Source organism: Schistocerca americana, chromosome 1 (genome assembly GCF_021461395.2).
Source record: "Schistocerca americana isolate TAMUIC-IGC-003095 chromosome 1, iqSchAmer2.1, whole genome shotgun sequence".
NCBI classification, from domain to species: Eukaryota; Metazoa; Arthropoda; class Insecta; order Orthoptera; family Acrididae; genus Schistocerca; species Schistocerca americana.
Genome location: NC_060119.1, coordinates 589,146,712 through 589,164,756, shown reverse-complemented (window position 1 = coordinate 589,164,756; position 18,045 = coordinate 589,146,712). Strand labels below are relative to the sequence as shown.

The following is an 18,045-nucleotide window of genomic DNA, read 5'->3' as shown; positions in this document are numbered from 1 at the left end:
CTTCAAACGTGCACTAATCATTGGATGTTACCTGATTAACAAACCCATCAGGGATATTTCAACTCTTCTAAAACTGCCCAAGTCAGTATTTGGTGACGAGATTCTGAAGTGTGTTACAGGGCAGTTTTCTCAGAACTGCTCCATAAGACAACCAAATCAGCTCAAATTACAAGTGACGCATGAAAGTGTGCAAATAATTGTAACAAACACCGACGACTGTGAATTTAATAAATACTTCTTTATTTCGTTCTACCGGTATATCGTGGTGAAAACTGTGTGTAATTTTTCTGAGAGCTGAGTCCGCGCGAGAACGCGATGTCCATTGGGGTAGAACAGCAAGCGGGTCATAAAACTGTTTTTCGCTAAAAGGCAGAGTCCCTGGCGGGTGTGCACCGAGCGACGGGAGCTTTTTGAGATGGTGCTCTGTGTCCCAGTAGCGGCCACAGGAGGGGGCATCAGGTCGATCTTCGGAAGTCGTAAACTCGTACTGTGAGGGGCGCTGAAAGGAATGGTTTCTAAAAAGACAGGGCTCTGCGACGGGATGGAAAAACATGAGACATTCAGAGGGAGAGGAAGCTGCTGAACTCAAAGAAAGAGGTTCAAAAAAATGGTTCAAATGGCTCTGAGCACTATGGGACTTAGCATCTGAGGTCATCAGTCCCCTAGAACTTAGAACTACTTAAACCTAACTAACCTAAGGACATCACACACATCCATGCCCGAGGCAGGATTCGAACCTGCGACCGTAGCGGTCGCGCGGTTCCAGACTGAAGCGCCTAGAAAGAGGTTAGCGTTCATTGATTGTAAGTTTTGTGAGGGAGTCCAGGACGGGCTCATCAAAATTATTTTTGTAGCGACGGGAGGTGGCAACAAAACCACTATTCAAGCTGATGTATAGATTGTATGAGTCTGGCGATATACCATCTGACTTTCGGGAAAAGGTCAAGCACACAATTCCGAAGACTGCAAGAACTGACAAGTGCGAGAACTATCGCACAATCCACATAATAGCCCATACATCCAAATTACTGACAAGAATAATATACAGAAAAATGAAAAAGAAAATTGAGGATGTGACAGATGACGATCGGTTTGGCTTTAGGAAACGTAAAGGGACAGAGAGGCTGTTCTGGCATTACCCTTGAGAATGGAAGCAAGACACGTTAACAGGATTCGTCGATTTGGAAAAAGCGGTCGACAATGCCAAATGGTGCAAGATGTTTGAAATTCTGAGGAAAACAGGGATAAACTGTTCGGAGAGACGGGTAATATACTACATGCACAAGAGTCAGGAGGGAATAATAAGAGTGGAAGGCTAAGAATGAAGTGCTCGCATTAAAAGGGTGTAAGAGAGGGATGCAGTCTTTCAGTCTTTCACCCCTACTGTGCAGTCTATACATAGAAGAAGCAATGACAGAAATTAAAGAAAGGAGTGGAATTAAAATTTAGTTGGATAGGATATTAATGACAAGATTCGCTGACGACATTCCTATCTTCAATGAAATTGAAAACAAAATTACAGGATCTGTTGAATGGGGTGAGCATTCTAATGAGTTCAGAATATGGATTGAGGGTAAATCGAAGAAAGATTAAAGCAGAGAGAAGTAGCAGATATGAGTACAAAGAGAAACTTAACATGAAGACTAACGGGCACAAAGTAGATGAAGTTAAAGAATTTCCTTACCTAGGCAGCAAAATTACCCCTTGACGGATGGAGCAAGGAGGACGTAAAAAGCAGACTACGACTGGCAAAAAGGGCATTCCTGGCCAAAAGAAGCCTACTAGTACAAACATAGAATTTAATTTGAGGAAGCCGTTCCTGAGGATGTACTTTTCAGCACAGCAATGTGTGATTGTGTAACATGGACTGCAGAGAGGGTCCGCTGTGCAGAATCGGCTGAGAAAGGAATATATGGAAAATACTGACAAGAAGAAGGGACACGATGGTAGGATATCTTTTAAGACACCAGGGAATAAGTTCCATGGTACTAGAGGGAACTGTAGGAAGTAAAAACTGTTCAGGAATACCGTGGAATACATCTAGCAAATAATTGCTGACGTAAGCTGCAAGTGCTACTCTGAGATGAAGACGTTGGCACAGGAGAGGAATTCATGGCGGGCCGCATCAAACCAGTCAGAAGAATGATGACAAAAAAAGAAAAAAAAAAGAGACGAGGATGAGAACTCGTGAATGTTACGTGCAATATGTCACTGGCTAGTCACAGCAGACTGTTTGCAAGGAGGAAAATTGCTAATATTTTTGTAAAATATTTCGTTGCACGCAACTCACAAGGTCCACAGCGATTAGCTAACAAGAATCTGGTGCTGGCAGGATGAACATGATTTTGAGAAGGAGAGCGTACGGACGCTAGATGCTAGAGCTCTGGGTCTTACAGCTCCAGAAATGGAACATTTTCCATTCGTCTGCACTTCCAGAAGCTAAATCTCGTTTCGAGACCCTGTCTCAGAGCCAGTCACAGATGCCTGGGCTCAACTTGTAACTTCCAGCCACCACGGCAGCCATTCTCTGCATGTGAGTTTTAGGGTGATGGTAAGCATGTGCAGCATTTGTGCGCGACACGACGAGATGGATGCAAAGTCATTTATTTCGAGTTAAAGTTTTGGTTTTCTCAATTAATTTGTGCAGCCGGACCCTGCGGCCTGGCAGTTCTAGGCGCTTCAGTCCGGAACCATGTGGCTGCTACGGTCGCAGGTTCGAATCCTGCCTCGGACATGGATGTGTGTGATGTCCTTAGGTTAGTTAGATTTAAGTAGGTCTAAGTATAGAGGACTGATGACCTCAGACGCTAAGTCCCATAGCGCTTAGAGCCATTTGAACCATTTGAATTAATTCGTGCACTCAGGTACTGAACTAAACATGCGCTTACGCAAAGGAACTAGCGCTCATATTTACTTTTCTGGATCTCGCCGTTAATCTGTTAGCTAGGTCTGCACTTAACTGCGGTTTACCTGCACACAACTAATTGTACGTCATATTATCATTTCCTTTTCTATCCCACTCATTGTATCAAGATATTATCGTGCATATTTAATAATGCTTTTTAGCGACTGAGCACTTAATAATTATTGCACTACCTATTCTATTTTTCAAAACAAGGCCATGTTTTTTAGTAATAAAAAGGACTTTATTGTAACGTTGTAAAAATTGCATGATATCAGCGGAAGGAATCACTCGTGAATCGCAAAGTACTACCAGCAGTCCAGCTGGCTGGACTGTGAGTAGGAATTTTTAAAAATGGGGGGGGGGGGGGGGGGTTAAATGGTCGAGCAGCTGTTCATAAGCCACACATTTGTGTAGTCAGGGCTGGGCGAAGTTTGAGGTGGTGCAGAGAGTGACGCCACTGGACACTGGCTGACTGTAAACGAGTGATTTGGAATAATTAATAACCCAGTATCCTGTGGCAATCTGCTTGAAGGGTTTTGGGATTGATGAATCCCTGGAGAACGTCACCTGCCATCAAGCATAGTGTCAACAGAGAAATTCGGAGTGGATCGTGTTTGGTTATGGGGGTGATTTTCATGTTTACGGTCTGGTCCCGTTATTGTGCATAAAAAACGCTGAATGTGAAAGTATATGAACACATTTTACAGCACAGTGTCTGTTTAAAGTAGAGGAATAGCATCTAGACCTACGACTGTTTACGACAACTTGACAGGGCACCCTGTCATAAAGCAGCGTCTGTGAGGCGACGGTTTGTAGACAATAACGTACCTGACCTGAGTCCCAACCTTCCCTGGTTTCGGCTTGGATAAGGAATAAAGGACTGCCGTTCCTTCACAAACATTCAGACACCTCACTCAACGTTTCCTCAACAGAGTTCAAGCTGTCATAAAGGCGAAGGGTGGACACAGCCCAGATTAATGTCCACTAATATGTGTCCAGATACGTTTCATCGGGTAGTGTATTATACACTCCTGGAAATTGAAATAAGAACACTGTGAATTCATTGTCCCAGGAAGGGGAAACTTTATTGACACATTCCTGGGGTCAGATACATCACATGATCACACTGACAGAACCACAGAACCACAGGCACATAGACACAGGCAACAGAGCATGCACAATGTCGGCACTAGTACAGTGTATATCCACCTTTCGCAGCAATGCAGGCTGCTATTCTCCCATGGAGACGATCGTAGAGATGCTGGATGTAGTCCTGTGGAACGGCTTGCCATGCCATTTCCACCTGGCGCCTCAGTTGGACCAGCGTTCGTGCTGGACGTGCAGACCGCGTGAGACGACGCTTCATCCAGTCCCAAACATGCTCAATGGGGGACAGATCCGGAGATCTTGCTGGCCAGGGTAGTTGACTTACACCTTCTAGAGCACGTTGGGTGGCACGGGATACATGCGGACGTGCATTGTCCTGTTGGAACAGCAAGTTCCCTTGCCGGTCTAGGAATGGTAGAACGATGGGTTCGATGACGGTTTGGATGTACCGTGCACTATTCAGTGTCCCCTCGACGATCACCAGTGGTGTACGGCCAGTGTAGGAGATCGCTCCCCACACCATGATGCCGGGTGTTGGCCCTGTGTGCCTCGGTCGTATGCAGTCCTGATTGTGGCGCTCACCTGCACGGCGCCAAACACGCATACGACCATCATTGGCACCAAGGCAGAAGCGACTCTCATCGCTGAAGACGACACGTCTCCATTCGTCCCTCCATTCACGCCTGTCGCGACACCACTGGAGGCGGGCTGCACGATGTTGGGGCGTGAGCGGAAGACGGCCTAACGGTGTGCGGGACCGTAGCCCAGCTTCATGGAGATGGTTGCGAATGGTCCTCGCCGATACCCCAGGAGCAACAGTGTCCCTAATTTGCTGGGACATGGCGGTGCGGTCCCCTACGGCACTGCGTAGGATCGTACGGTCTTGGCATGCATCCATGCGTCGCTGCGGTCCGGTCCCAGGTCGACGGGCACGTGCACCTTCCGCCGACCACTGGCGACAACATCGATGTACTGTGGAGACCTCACGCCCCACGTGTTGAGCAATTCGGCGGTACGTCCACCCGGCCTCCCGCATGCCCACTATACGCCCTCGCTCAAAGTCCGTCAACTGCACATACGGTTCACGTCCACGCTGTCGCGGCATGCTACCAGTGTTAAAGACTGCGATGGAGCTCCGTATGCCACGGCAAACTGGCTGACACTGACGGCGGCGGTGCACAAATGCTGCGCAGCTAGCGCCATTCGACGGCCAACACCGCGGTTCCTGGTGTGTCCGCTGTGCCGTGCATGTGATCATTGCTTGTACAGCCCTCTCGCAGTGTCCGGAGCAAGTATGGTGGGTCTGACACACCGGTGTCAATGTGTTCTTTTTTCTATTTCCAGGAGTGTGTTTACCATACATGCGTATCTACTCATTTCCTTCACAGTCTCAATGATCTATGTTCCGAATACTATTGTTTAACTCAATATAGTTTGCCATGTCCCTGCTCTAATTTATTTTAAACTACAGTTTTCTCTTTAAGAAGCACATTGTATTATTTCGTTTTTCTTTCTTTCTTATTTAAACACTAATTGAATGTACTTGATAAATACACAAATTCCAGTGTTAGTCTGTTTTTCTTCGTATCAGACCAAATACATATTTCACAATGGTTAAGAAGAATATGTCTGCAGTAAAACACTTTTGATCGATTTTGGGGAAACATGTCACAGAGTACGTTGAAAAATCATGCTGCGTAGATCACGATGAACTATCCCTTAGTAACGTGAACAGTGGCTTTACTTTTGTGCCACGGTAGTAATATTTCACCACCATTATGCACAATACTTTGAGTCACATATTTAATTAAATCATTTCCTGAATTCTATGAGTGCAGTACACTTACATATATGCCTGTCCATATCATTTCGCACAGTGTTGACTTAATACAAAAGTTTTCTCTGAAAAATATTAAAAAATCTGTTTTTCTTCTCTTTACAGTTTGTATGACATAGATTAAAAATAACAGCGGAAACTACGAGGTGTTGTCCAAAAGTTCCCGAAATTAGAATTTTGGCCAATGGCTGTGTGCTGAGTGGTTTGGTTAGTTGTCGGTGAGGATATTTCCATTATCGTCTTTCTATGAGTTTGCGTCGGTTGGCATGAAAAAGCAGTGTCTGTAAAAAAAAAAAAGTTTTATACTTGAGAAAATCGCTACAGAAACGCTTCAAATGTTGAAGCAAGCTTTTGCAAACAACACTTTAGAACGGATAGCCTAACGACTAATACAGGCGTTTCTAACGTCCATTGATGATAACCACCTTGCTGTCGGGTGTCAAAATGGCGTCACATCAGAGAACAGTTGCTGGTGAATCATCCAGGTTGCATGATCGTTGCCCACTAAGCTTTTTTGTCCCAGACGTTTCCTCCAGAGCTGCTCTGGACATCTTCATAGGTGTTACTGATTCCACTGAGTCTTGTCGACTGACGGGTCGGACGTCTGAGAGCGCCATAAATACTGCGAAAACGGTGCGTGATAGAAGCTAAATGTGATTGGCAGAGTTAATCCTTTTGAGGGATAAAAATTAACTATAGAACGTCATCTGTCGAAGATGCAACGTACTTATTGATTCTGTAGTCCTGTATCACTAAGTTTCACGGCTGCTTTCCTTTTAAAATTGCCTCCTTGTTTAAATATTTCGATGGCTTCCCAATGTAGCACTGCATAATTGTTCATCATTGTATATAAAAGACTTAGCGTCCCACAACATATACCCACCGAAATAGAACATCTCAAGCAGGTTTAAGAAAAAGAAGAAAATGTCATTATACGAACAAATAACAGTAGGCTGAAGGGCAAGGATATATCATAGTTTTCTCCCTTTTATTAAAAAAGTAATTGATCAGATTGATAAGATTTTATAAAAACATAAAAGATATTTGTAGATCAGCAATGAAAATATATCAGTCTCGCCGCTGTGGCCGAGCGCTTCTAGGCGCTTCAGTCTGGAACCGGGCAACCGCTACGGTCGCAGGTTCGAATCCTGCCTCAGGCATGGATGTGTGTGATATCCTTAGGTTAGTTAGGTTTAAGTAGGGGACTGATGACCTCAGATGTTAAGCCCCATAGTGCTCAGAGCCATTTGAACCATTTATTCCGAAACCAGGATTTAACGTGCAGTGATGAACTATCATCCATCACAACATAGACAAGCCATGGAAATTATAAACAAGGTGACAATTTTAAAAGAAAATAAGATGGCACGAAATTTAGTGAGGCCTAGGACAGTAGCTCCACAAAATCAACAGAAGTTTTATCTTTGACAAACGACAGTTCTTTAGTTAAGTTTTATCTCTGACAGGGACTATCTCAGCAGACCACATGTGAACTTCTACTGCGCCCCGTTTCACATTATTTGCGTCGCTCTCCTACGTCCGATCTGCCAGTCGGCAAGATTCAAGGATACTAAATAGAAGGTTGAGGACGTAAGAATTACGGCGAAGTTTGTGCAACGACTACTTCAGGACGGACAGTAGCAACATCTTGTGGAAGTGTAAACAAATTTAAACAACTGCTGCAAGACGATTCCAAATATCTTCCTAGATCACCGTTGGTGACGAAAGTTATGTTAATGGACATGCCCCTGAACGAAGTAGGAATCGTCAATATATATACACAAGTGTTCCCCTCAAGGTGTCGTCAACCGCATTTTCTTTGTTTTTTTCGGCGCATATTTGCAGTTTCGTTTTTACAATATGTAGCTCGAGTCACCGAGTCATCACGTCGTTCATGGACGTTCATTGACGATTTGTTTTCCGATACGAACAACTTTATTTTTAAAGCGGAATTTTATATTCCCATGCGATAGAGAGGTCCCAGATTTATCTAGTGTGATATTTCTTCACTCGAAAAGTAAGAGCAGGCTCAGTAGAACACGAAGAATAAATCCTGTACTCCAGCAGTCACCGAGTAGCGCTGCTGCATGGCAGCAGCAGTCAGCACGTGCCAGGGCAGTGCTGTCGCTGCTGGACCGCTGTTTATTCTATGTGTTCTATTGGCCTCCTTAATACATATCGATAAAACGATTATCACATTGGACTAATTCTGGACCACTGTTTTTAACAGATAACAAACCGACGATGTCTTTCGTCACTGGAAGTCTCGCTAAAGACGAGATCAGCAGTATTTGTTTGAAGTGAGTCGAGCTACAGAACCCAAAAACGAAATTGCAGATATCAGTAACAGAGAAAACAAGCCTGACGACTCTTAGGAGGGACACCCTGGATTGTTCACTATGAGTTCGTGTTTCCTGGTCAGATGATCAATAGAGAGTTCTAAGGAGATGAGCAGGAAAAACAAACCCGTAATGTTCGAATACAGCATTAGTAGTGTGCTGCTTGACACGGTCACCTTGATTCTAGGCGTAACGTTGCAAACAGATAAGAAATGGAACGAGCAGGCGAGGATTGTAATAGGGAAGGCGAATATTCGGCTTCGAATTATCAGGAGAATTTTAGGGAATTGTGGTTCATCTGTAAAGGATACGGCATGTAAGACAATAGTGCAACCCATTCTTGAGAACTGCTCCAATATTTGGGATCCACACCAGATAGGATCAAAGAAAGACGTGGATGCAATTCAGAGCCAGGCTGCTAGATTTCTTAGTGATACGTTGAAACAACACACAAATATTACAGAGATGCTTAGGAAACTCAAATGAGTATCCCTGGAGGGAAGCCGACGTTATTTTAGCAGAACACATATGAGAAAATTTAGAGAGCCACCAACTGAAGATGACTGCAGAGAGATTCTACTGCCGTCACCGTACGTTTCGCGCAAGGAGACGAAGATGAGATGAGAGAAATTACGGCTCGTACGGAGGTACATAGCCGTTTTCATTTCCTCTATTCACCCGTGGGACAGGAAACAAAGCGACTAGTATTGGTTCAGGGGACCCTACGCCACGCGCCGTACGGTGACATGCGGAGTATTTATGCAGATCTAGGTGTACTGCAGTTTTCTAATATAGTTGCGGGAGGGTGAGAGGAGAAAACGTCCACAGACATACGAACGACTGGGTACTCCATCTTGAAAATGCACGACCAGGTACAGCTTACATTATTCAGGAAATTTTTTAATAAAGCAAGATGATTGTTTTTCCCACCCACTATCCACTACCTCCAAGGGACCTTTTTTCTCTTCCTCAAGATGCAAATCATGTTGAAGAGACGAAGCCTTAATGGAGGATATTCTAACGGAAACGCAGAGGGCACTATACACCCTAAGAAAGGAAGATTTCCAAAGCGCATTTCGAAACTTGCAGGTGCTTTGAGATCAGTGTAGTCGCTGCCAAGTGGACTACCTTGATGGTGATGGCACAGAATGAGATCTAGGTAAGACGTTGTTGTTGTTGTTGTGGTCTTCAGTCCTGAGACTGGTTTGACGCAGCTCTCCATGCTACTCTATCCTGTGCAAGCTTCTTCATCTCCCAGTACCTACTGCAACCTTCATCCTTCCGAATCTGTTTAGTGTATTCATATCTTGGTCTCCCTCTACGATTTTACCCTCCACGCTGCCCTCCAATACTATATTGGCGATTCCTTGATGCCTCAGAACATGTCCTACCAACCGATCCCTTCTTCTAGTCAAGTTGTGCCACAAACTCCTCTTCTCTCCAATTCTATTCAATACCTTTTCATTAGTTATGTGATCTACCCATCTAATCTTCAACATTCTTCTGTAGCACCACATTTAGAAAGCGTCTATTCTCTTCTTGTCTAAACTATTTATCGTCCACGTTTCACTTCCTTACATGGCTGCACTCCATACAAATACTTTCAGAAATGATTTCCTGAAGCTTAAATCTATACTCGATGTTAACAAGTTTCTCTTCTTCAGAAACGCATTCCTTACCATTGCCAGTCTACATTTTATACCCTCTCTACTTCGACCATCATCAGTTATTTTGCTCCCCAAATAGCAAAACTCATCTACTACTTTAAGTGTCTCATTTCCTAAACTACTTCCCTCAACATCACCCGACTTAATTCTACTACATTCCATTATCCCCGTTTTGCTTTTGTTGATGTTCATCTTATACCCTCCTTTCAAGACACTGTCCATTCCGTTCAACTGCTCTTCCAAGTCCTTTGCTGTCTCTGACAGAATTACAATGTCATCGGCGAACCTCAAAGTTTTTATTTCTTCTCCATGGATTTTGATACCTACTCCGAACTTTTCTTTTGTTTCCTTTACTGCTTGCTCAATATACAGATTGAATAACATCGGGGAGAGGCTACAACTCTGTCTCACTCCCTTCCCAACCACTGCTTCCCTTTCATTCCCCTCGGCTCTTATAACTGCCATCTGGTTTCTGTACAAATTGCAAATAGCCTTTCGCTCCCTGTATTTTACCCCTGCCACCTTCAGAATTTGAAAGAGAATTTTCCAATCAACATTTTCAAAAGCTTTCTCTAAGTCTACAAATGCTAGAAACGTAGGTTTGCCTTTCCTTAATCTTTCTTCTAAGATAAGTCGTAGGGTCAGTATTGCCTCACGTGTTCCAACATTTCTACGGAATCCAAATTGATCTTCCCCGAGGTCGGCTTCTATCAGTTTTTCCATTCGTCTGTAAAGTATTTTGCAGCCGTGACTTATTAAACTGATAGTTCGGTAATTTTCACATCTTTCAGCACCTGCTTTCTTTGGGATTGGAATTATTATATTCTTCTTGAAGCCTGAGGGTATTTAACCTGTCTCAAACATCTTGCTCACCAGATGGTAGAATTTTGTCAGGGCTGGCTCTCCCAAGGCAATCAGTAGTTATAATGGAATGTTGTCTACTCCCGGGGCTTGTTTCGACTCAGGTTTTTCAGTGCTCTGTCAAACTCTTCACGCAGTATCATATCTCTCATTTCATCTTCTTCTACCTCCTCTTGCATTTCCATAATATTGTCCTCAAGAACATCGCCCTTGTATAGACCCTCTATATACTCCTTCCACTTTTCTGCTGTCCCTTCTTTGCTTAGAACTGGGTTTCCATCTGAGCTCTTGATATTCATGTAAGTGGTCCTTTTTTTCTCCAAAGGTCTCTTTATTTTTCCTGTAGGCAGTATCTATCTTACCCCTAGTGATACATGCTTCTACATCCTTACATTTGTCCTCTAGCCAACTCTGCTTAGCCATTTTGCACTTCCTGAAGACGTAGCAGTTCTAATTAATACATTTCGGGAGTTCTGGATACCACATCGTACATCAAAATCGGTGTTCACTGACAGGGAAGCAGCTTGGTAGTGCTTGTATTCTGGCTGTGCAGGCTCAACCGTCGGCTCGTGGCAACTTACGAGAGTGCGTCTACGAGGCGGTTCCGGCTGGGGCGAGTGGACTGCATCCGGTCTGCCACTCCGGAGGCCCTGCAGTGGGTGACGGCGATGTGCCAGGATGAGGACGATGGGACACAGCCTTCTGGAAAACGGGTAACATTCAGCCTCTATGATGTGAGTAATTCACTCCTATAAGCACGCACATGTCGCATGTGAGTGTGGTGGTCCCGCTCCAACTCGGAAATGCTGTCGTGTCTCCTCTCCCTGCGGCACATTGTATCCGTGTATACGAAATAGTCCAGTGCCTGGCGTTTCTATGTAGCTGCATCTCTGTTGCCAAAAAATGTTGTGCGACTCGTGTTCGTGCTATATCTGATTGGCTTTGCTTATTGTCCGCTAGCTGTCTGAGACTGTATATTAGATGCTATTTTAAGTAATACCACCTAGCAGTTATTAAATGATAATATAAAATTACAGATTTCAGATTACCCCACCGGCTGAGTAGCTCATACGAAACTACCGCATGGCTGACCTCAACAGAGTCCTAATAGAGATAGATTCTCGTTGTTGACATCCACTCAACTAATCAGATTATACACTACTCCATTCTACATGTCTCACCTTATCTTGTTCCATACAAACAAGACCAGTCTAAACCGTAATGTAACATAGCGTGCTGTTTTGTAATTCAAGTACCGTAGGCCTAGCTATTAAGACTTCCTGCATCTCAACCAAAACTTCTGTCCTCTGAATGTGTTTCTCAACTCCATTTCCGGCTCGGTTCAACAACAGTAATCCAATTTTCAAATAAAAAGGCAGTCTCTTTTGCAGGTATATACAAACATCAAAAAAAATTTTGCGTCACCCCGGTTCCCAGAACTCCCGAAGTGGATATTGTATCACAGACACAGTCCCTTTGACTGTTCAGAGATGTCACTGAACCCACCCAAAGATGTAAACAACCATGGATGAGCAGCGCCTAATAGACGGAAGGGGTCCGACAGCCGATCAGTTCTAGTCATTCCACCAGGAAGGAGGTACACGGCTCGAGTTGTTTGAAGTTCAACCATGCCTTGACGGTCAATACCGCGGTTCCATCGCGTCCGCATTGTTACTTTGTGCCATGAAGCGCTCTCAACAAGGGAAGTGACCAGGAGTCTCAGAGTGAACCAAGGCGATGGTGCTCGGACATGGAGGAGATGCAGACAGACAGAAACTGTCGATGACATGCCTCGCTCAGGACGCCCAGGGGCTGCTACTGCAGTGGATGACCGCTACCTACGGATTATGGCTCGGAGGAACCCTGACAGCAACGCCACCATGTTGAATAATGCTTTTCGTGCAGCCACAGGACGCCGTGTTACGACTCAAACTGTGCACAATAGGCTGCATGATGCGCAACTTCACTCCCAAAGTTCATGGCGACAACTACGACACCATGGAGCGCGGTGCAGATGGGCCCAACAACATGTCGAATGGACCGCTCAAGACTGCCATCACGTTCTCTTCACCGGTGAGTGTCGTTTATGCCTTCAACCAGACAATCGTCAAGGACGTGTTTGGAGGCAACCCGGTCTGGGTGAACGCCTTAGACACACTGCCAAGCGAGTGCACCAAGGTGGAGGTTCCCTTCTGTTTTGGGGTGGCATTATGTGGGACCGACGTACGCCGCTGGTGGTCATGGAAAGCGGCGTAACGGCCGTGCGATACGTGAATGCCATCGTCCGACCGATAGTGCAACCATATCGGTAGCATATTGGCAAGACATTCGTCTTCATGGACGACAATTCGCGCCCCCATCGTGCACATCTTGTGAATGACTTCCTTCAGGATAACGACATCACTCGACTGGAGTGGCCAACATGTTTTCCAGACATGAACCCTATGGAACATGCCTGGGATGGATTGAAAAGGGCTGTTTATGGACGACGTGACCCACCACCCACTCTGGGGGATCTACGCCGAATCGCCGTTGAGGAGTGGGACAATCTGGACCAACAGTGTCTTGACGAACTTGTGTATAGTATGCCACGACGAAAACAGGCGTGCATCAATGGAAAGAGACGTGCTACTGGGTGTTAGAGGTACCGCTGTGTACAGCAATCTGGACCACCACCTCTGAAAGGTCTCGCTCTATGGTGGTACAACACGCAATGTGTGGTTTTCATGAGCAACAAAAAGGGCGGAAATGATATTTATGTTGATCTGTATTCCAATTTTCTGTACAGGTTCCGGACCTCTCGGAACAGAGGTGATGCAAAACTTCTTTTGATGTGCGCATTTTAAAATTGAAGCGTTTCGTGCTGGTGGTGCATCTTCAGAATTTCTGTAAATTAACAATAACGTATATATTACATTAAACTGTGACCAGAAACATAGCAATCCTTGCTAAGTAACTATTAACTTCAATAACTTACAAAAAGAACTTGGCTTAGACAGCGTAAACCTCGTTAGTCGAACTGTAAACATCGAATTGAGCGTAATCGCAATCGTCAAATATAAAACTGAAAGCCTGAAAAGGTAAACAAATTTTTGTAAAATTCTTTTAAAATATGACTGCTATAACGAACTTCCTGTATCTATGGACATAAAGAACATAACCAGAAGTTATTAGACAGTCACACTTATTAAATCATGGCGAAAACAGATGTGTGGATAGGCAGGTGGTGAATAGGCGTATCACATAATAACTGCGCTATGCAGCTTGTTGGCTGCAACAGCTAGTCACAAACAGATCTAACGTAAATGAGTAGCTGATTGTAAGCACCAAACGATGGCCACATGCCAGGCACAGTCAACGAAGACCAAAATAAGCTCAGCTGCGGCAAAAAATTTCTGTAATCGTAAACTTTTGTACAGTGACAGAGGGGAGTGTCATTAACAACCAGTGGAGGTAACCATAGGGATAGGAAGGCATATTACGTTTTTAAGTTTTTCTCGAATATCGCGAAAACTGTGACTTCTAGCGAAAATGTTTCCCAGCAAAAAATCAAACTGTGTTACATTTCCTACAGAAAATGTCCTACTCGTTTTTTCTCTGGGAACAATATCTTCTGGTCAACAGGAGAGGGAAAAACTGCAGATATAAAAACGAGCAGAGAAACCCAGTATTGCCCGAGTATTTATTTATAGCTGTTCCTGAGACTTCATAAGCAATCAATTTATTTTTTACTTATGAAGCTTTGTATGCAACGTTTGAAGTAGTATGACTGGTAACATGAACAGAGAGCTTGTTTGCCTCACAAACACAGGAGAGTGCCACACCGAGTTCGCCATGTCAAAGGCAACTGATAGTAGGTCCGGACCCACGACAAGTGTCGTCTGGCCTTTTGCTTTTTTATGGTCATGGCATAACATAATCTCATTGGGAATTGTACATGTTTAAAGCAAAATTATTAACTGCTAGGAATAAGTGGGATACTGGGTATAAACACTCTGATTAACATTTTTAATATTAGCATAGATAGTGGTTGAACGGTTCAAAATTGATGTTTACTGTTAAATGAAATGGGTTCAGAACAATATGAAATGTGTGTGTCCCATCTAAGTGCAGTAGAGCCATATTAAGAGATAAATTGTGTTCAAGGGGCAGGGGGGGTGGGGGGTGGAGAGTATATGCATGAGTGAAGGCAGGCTCCCATACACTCCCCTCCTTTGCAGGTCTACAAAATGTAGAGTAGTCAAGCAATTCCCCCACTCTCTCTGTGCCACTACAGAACAAAAAGGGACTACATGGTACAAGTGTTTCATAAAGTTATAGCAACCCTTCTACAGCTTGCCTCAATCTCTTGCAACACAATGTAGTGTGCAGACACTTCCACAATGAGGAGGGGGGCGGGGTGTGTTAATTTTCCACAAAGTGTGTTAACACTACATTGAATACAGATATGAGATGCTAAATGCCATTATAATATGGCAAGAAAAACATATAAACAGAGTCCATATAAATCACTGCAGATTACACTTCTAGAAGGGAAATTGATCCTAAGTGATACTGTACAGTAGCTGTAGAATTCTTCTGGAAAATGTGACCCCCCTACCCCCCTCCCCCCCCCTCCCCCCCCCCCCCCCCCACACACACACACAATGAGCTTTGCTTTCTTTTCAGTTTACAGACAGACTCCACACCATTTCCCGTCCAGTTACCTTATGTAAGTGGACAAAATAACTTCACTGAGCTTATGTTTATGTAGAGTGGAGTTATTTTCAGTTTATTAATTAAGTGTTTATTTGCTGTTATTATGCAATATTCTATGTAAAATATTCTTCTGTAAACAGTGGTGGAGCAGTACTTAATTTGTAAGTGTGATGCTGTCAGTGACCTACGCAGTGCTGGTTGGAAGTGATTAGATATAAGTGTGACACATTGTTGCTGTCTGTGATTGACAGCATATTGTAAAGCCATTTAACTCTTCTGTAGTTACTGAGTGGTGGATTAATGAATGACCAGAAAGCTACTGCACTTCTCTCACCATTAATTGTTTCTGGTAGACTGCATAAAACTTTTCAATTCAGGAATTGTGGGTACTTGTGGCATGGCTGCACTTAGTGAAGCCACTTACCACACCTCCACTTTACATCTTGCAAGTTGGGTGTCAATACATCTGACGTTCAAATGTAGAAAAGCAATCAGCTGTAACACATTGCTCGACTTGTGATGAAGTATCTTAAAGTACACCTAGGTGATCTACTTTTGTTACAGAGGGAGCCAATTTTAGTGTGTGGGTCTCATAATATGTTGAGAAAGCCGAGGCTGGGGTGGTTGGTTTGTTACTGCCCATCCTGCAAAAAGTGTTCCAGCCATTGGTAGAGAAGCCAATGAAATCAACATTGTTAAATATATTCTGCCAATAACCTACACTTGAAACAGGCAATCCAGTATGGTAGATGGTTGATTCCTCCAGCTGAGGAGCTTTTTTTTACATTATACCTCACTTAACAACTGCAAATAAATATCCTCTTAATAAACTGAAAACTACTCCTCTATATAGACATGAGCCCTTTGAAGTGTCAACTGACACAAGAGAACTGAACAGGAAATACTGGGAAGATATAGTTTGCCTGTAAACTGACAGTTGAGTAGTGCTCTTGGTGGGGGAAGCTGCCTTTTGCAGGAGAACATTGCATCTGCCATAAAGGATGACTAAGAATCAATTTCCCCTCTAGCAGTGTAGAACAGTGTGCAGAGATTTACATAGAGTGTTTTCTTGTGCATCTCATACATTATTATTATTAGTATTTAATATCTGTGTTTCACGTAGTGTTAACAGACTTTGGAAAGTAAATATTCCTGGACATTTCTGCACACTATGTCACAAGTGATTCATAAGACAAGCTGCGCAAGGCTTTGTAATATGTCGTGAAACACCCTGTAGTAGGGTAGAAAGATTGAGGAATCACCTGCTTGCTCTTCTGTTTGCAGGCCTGACATATTAAAACTGTGTGCTGGACTGGGACTCAAACTCAAGACCTCAACCTTTCATGTGCAAGTGCTCTACCAACTAAGTTACCCCAGATAAACTCATGACCTGTCGTCACAGCTTCACTTCCACAAAGGTCTCAAGTTCGAGTCTCAGTCTTGCACACAGCTTTAATCAGACAGGAAGTTTCATAGAAAGTGATCTACAAATGCCACCTACCCCCACTCTCACACACCTCCAGTCAGGATTTTTAGTATGTTGTTCATTACACTTCCCATTACCCCAGTACAAATATTTCTGATTACATGAATTTTTTGCTTAATTATCCTTCATTAACTGGACTAATAGAGACAGGTACATTACAGACCCACTCAGATAGATGCGTAATTAGCACACCACTGCTGGGATTCAGAATGACACACTGATCCTGTATCAAATATACCCATTGGATCAACAACAAGGGCCAGTGTGCAAAGTCAACCTGTATATTTTTTTAGTCAATTTCTCAGAGCTGATCAGGTAATATTGGGCTGGTACCCACGCCCTGCTTCAGTTACACCATATGTGAACATTTCAAAAATGTTCTCGCATTCTCACAGGCAATCGCACTAGACCATTAGTCACATACGAAGGGGGTACAGATATCCTTTCCCAGAGAAAGGGGGAGAGGGGGGTGTGGCAATGGCTGGCCGCAGGAAGAGCATCCAGCCACCCTCCACCACTAGCATTGCCAAATCCAGAGTAACATACCAACCCTGTGACACATGGGATACAGCCATGGAAAAGAAGCAGAAAGATATACTATAGGTACATTAATTGTGCTATAGCTGAAAATGCACTACAACCAAACTTCTGAAAGTATGAAATTCTCTCCCTACAATTATTTTATCTGATCTGAAAAGCACACACTTAAATAATAAGATCATTACCAACAGTCACTTGGTTCATCCTTTTTTTAATTACAGAATAATGAGGATTAATAAGCAGATTGTACAATAGACTTATACAAAGAAAGAGCTACCGGTAGTTGATTGACAGCTTATACAGTAGAGGGTTTCTTTAAGATACAGTATCATCATGAAAGTATCAAATATGAGTTGTCTATTGGATACAGCTATCTCTTAAAATAGTTATGAACATTTCTGCTTGAGCCTCTAGAAGACAAATTTGTTTGACATACCAGTAATTAATATTTCATCTAATATAAGAAACATAATTATGAAGTTACGAATATGGTTACTGCCAGGCAAAACTGAAAAAGGCATAACAGATTTTTTATGAGCTGGACAGTGGGTTTAAAAGTGTGTGCATCACATACATCACAAGTAGTATCAGAACACAAGTACATA

The 18,045-nt window shown here is 43.5% G+C and overlaps 1 protein-coding gene across 1 annotated transcript in view; it reads left to right on the top strand.

Annotated features, from left to right (window-relative positions):
• LOC124579407 (choline O-acetyltransferase) overlaps nucleotides 1-18,045 on the top strand; it is a 258,555-nt gene that overhangs the window by 216,234 nt on the left and 24,276 nt on the right. The window contains exon 8 of the mRNA XM_047131242.1: nucleotides 11,270-11,450. Within this exon, the coding sequence (XP_046987198.1) occupies nucleotides 11,270-11,450 (181 nt within the window). The remainder of the gene's footprint in view (nucleotides 1-11,269; nucleotides 11,451-18,045) is intronic.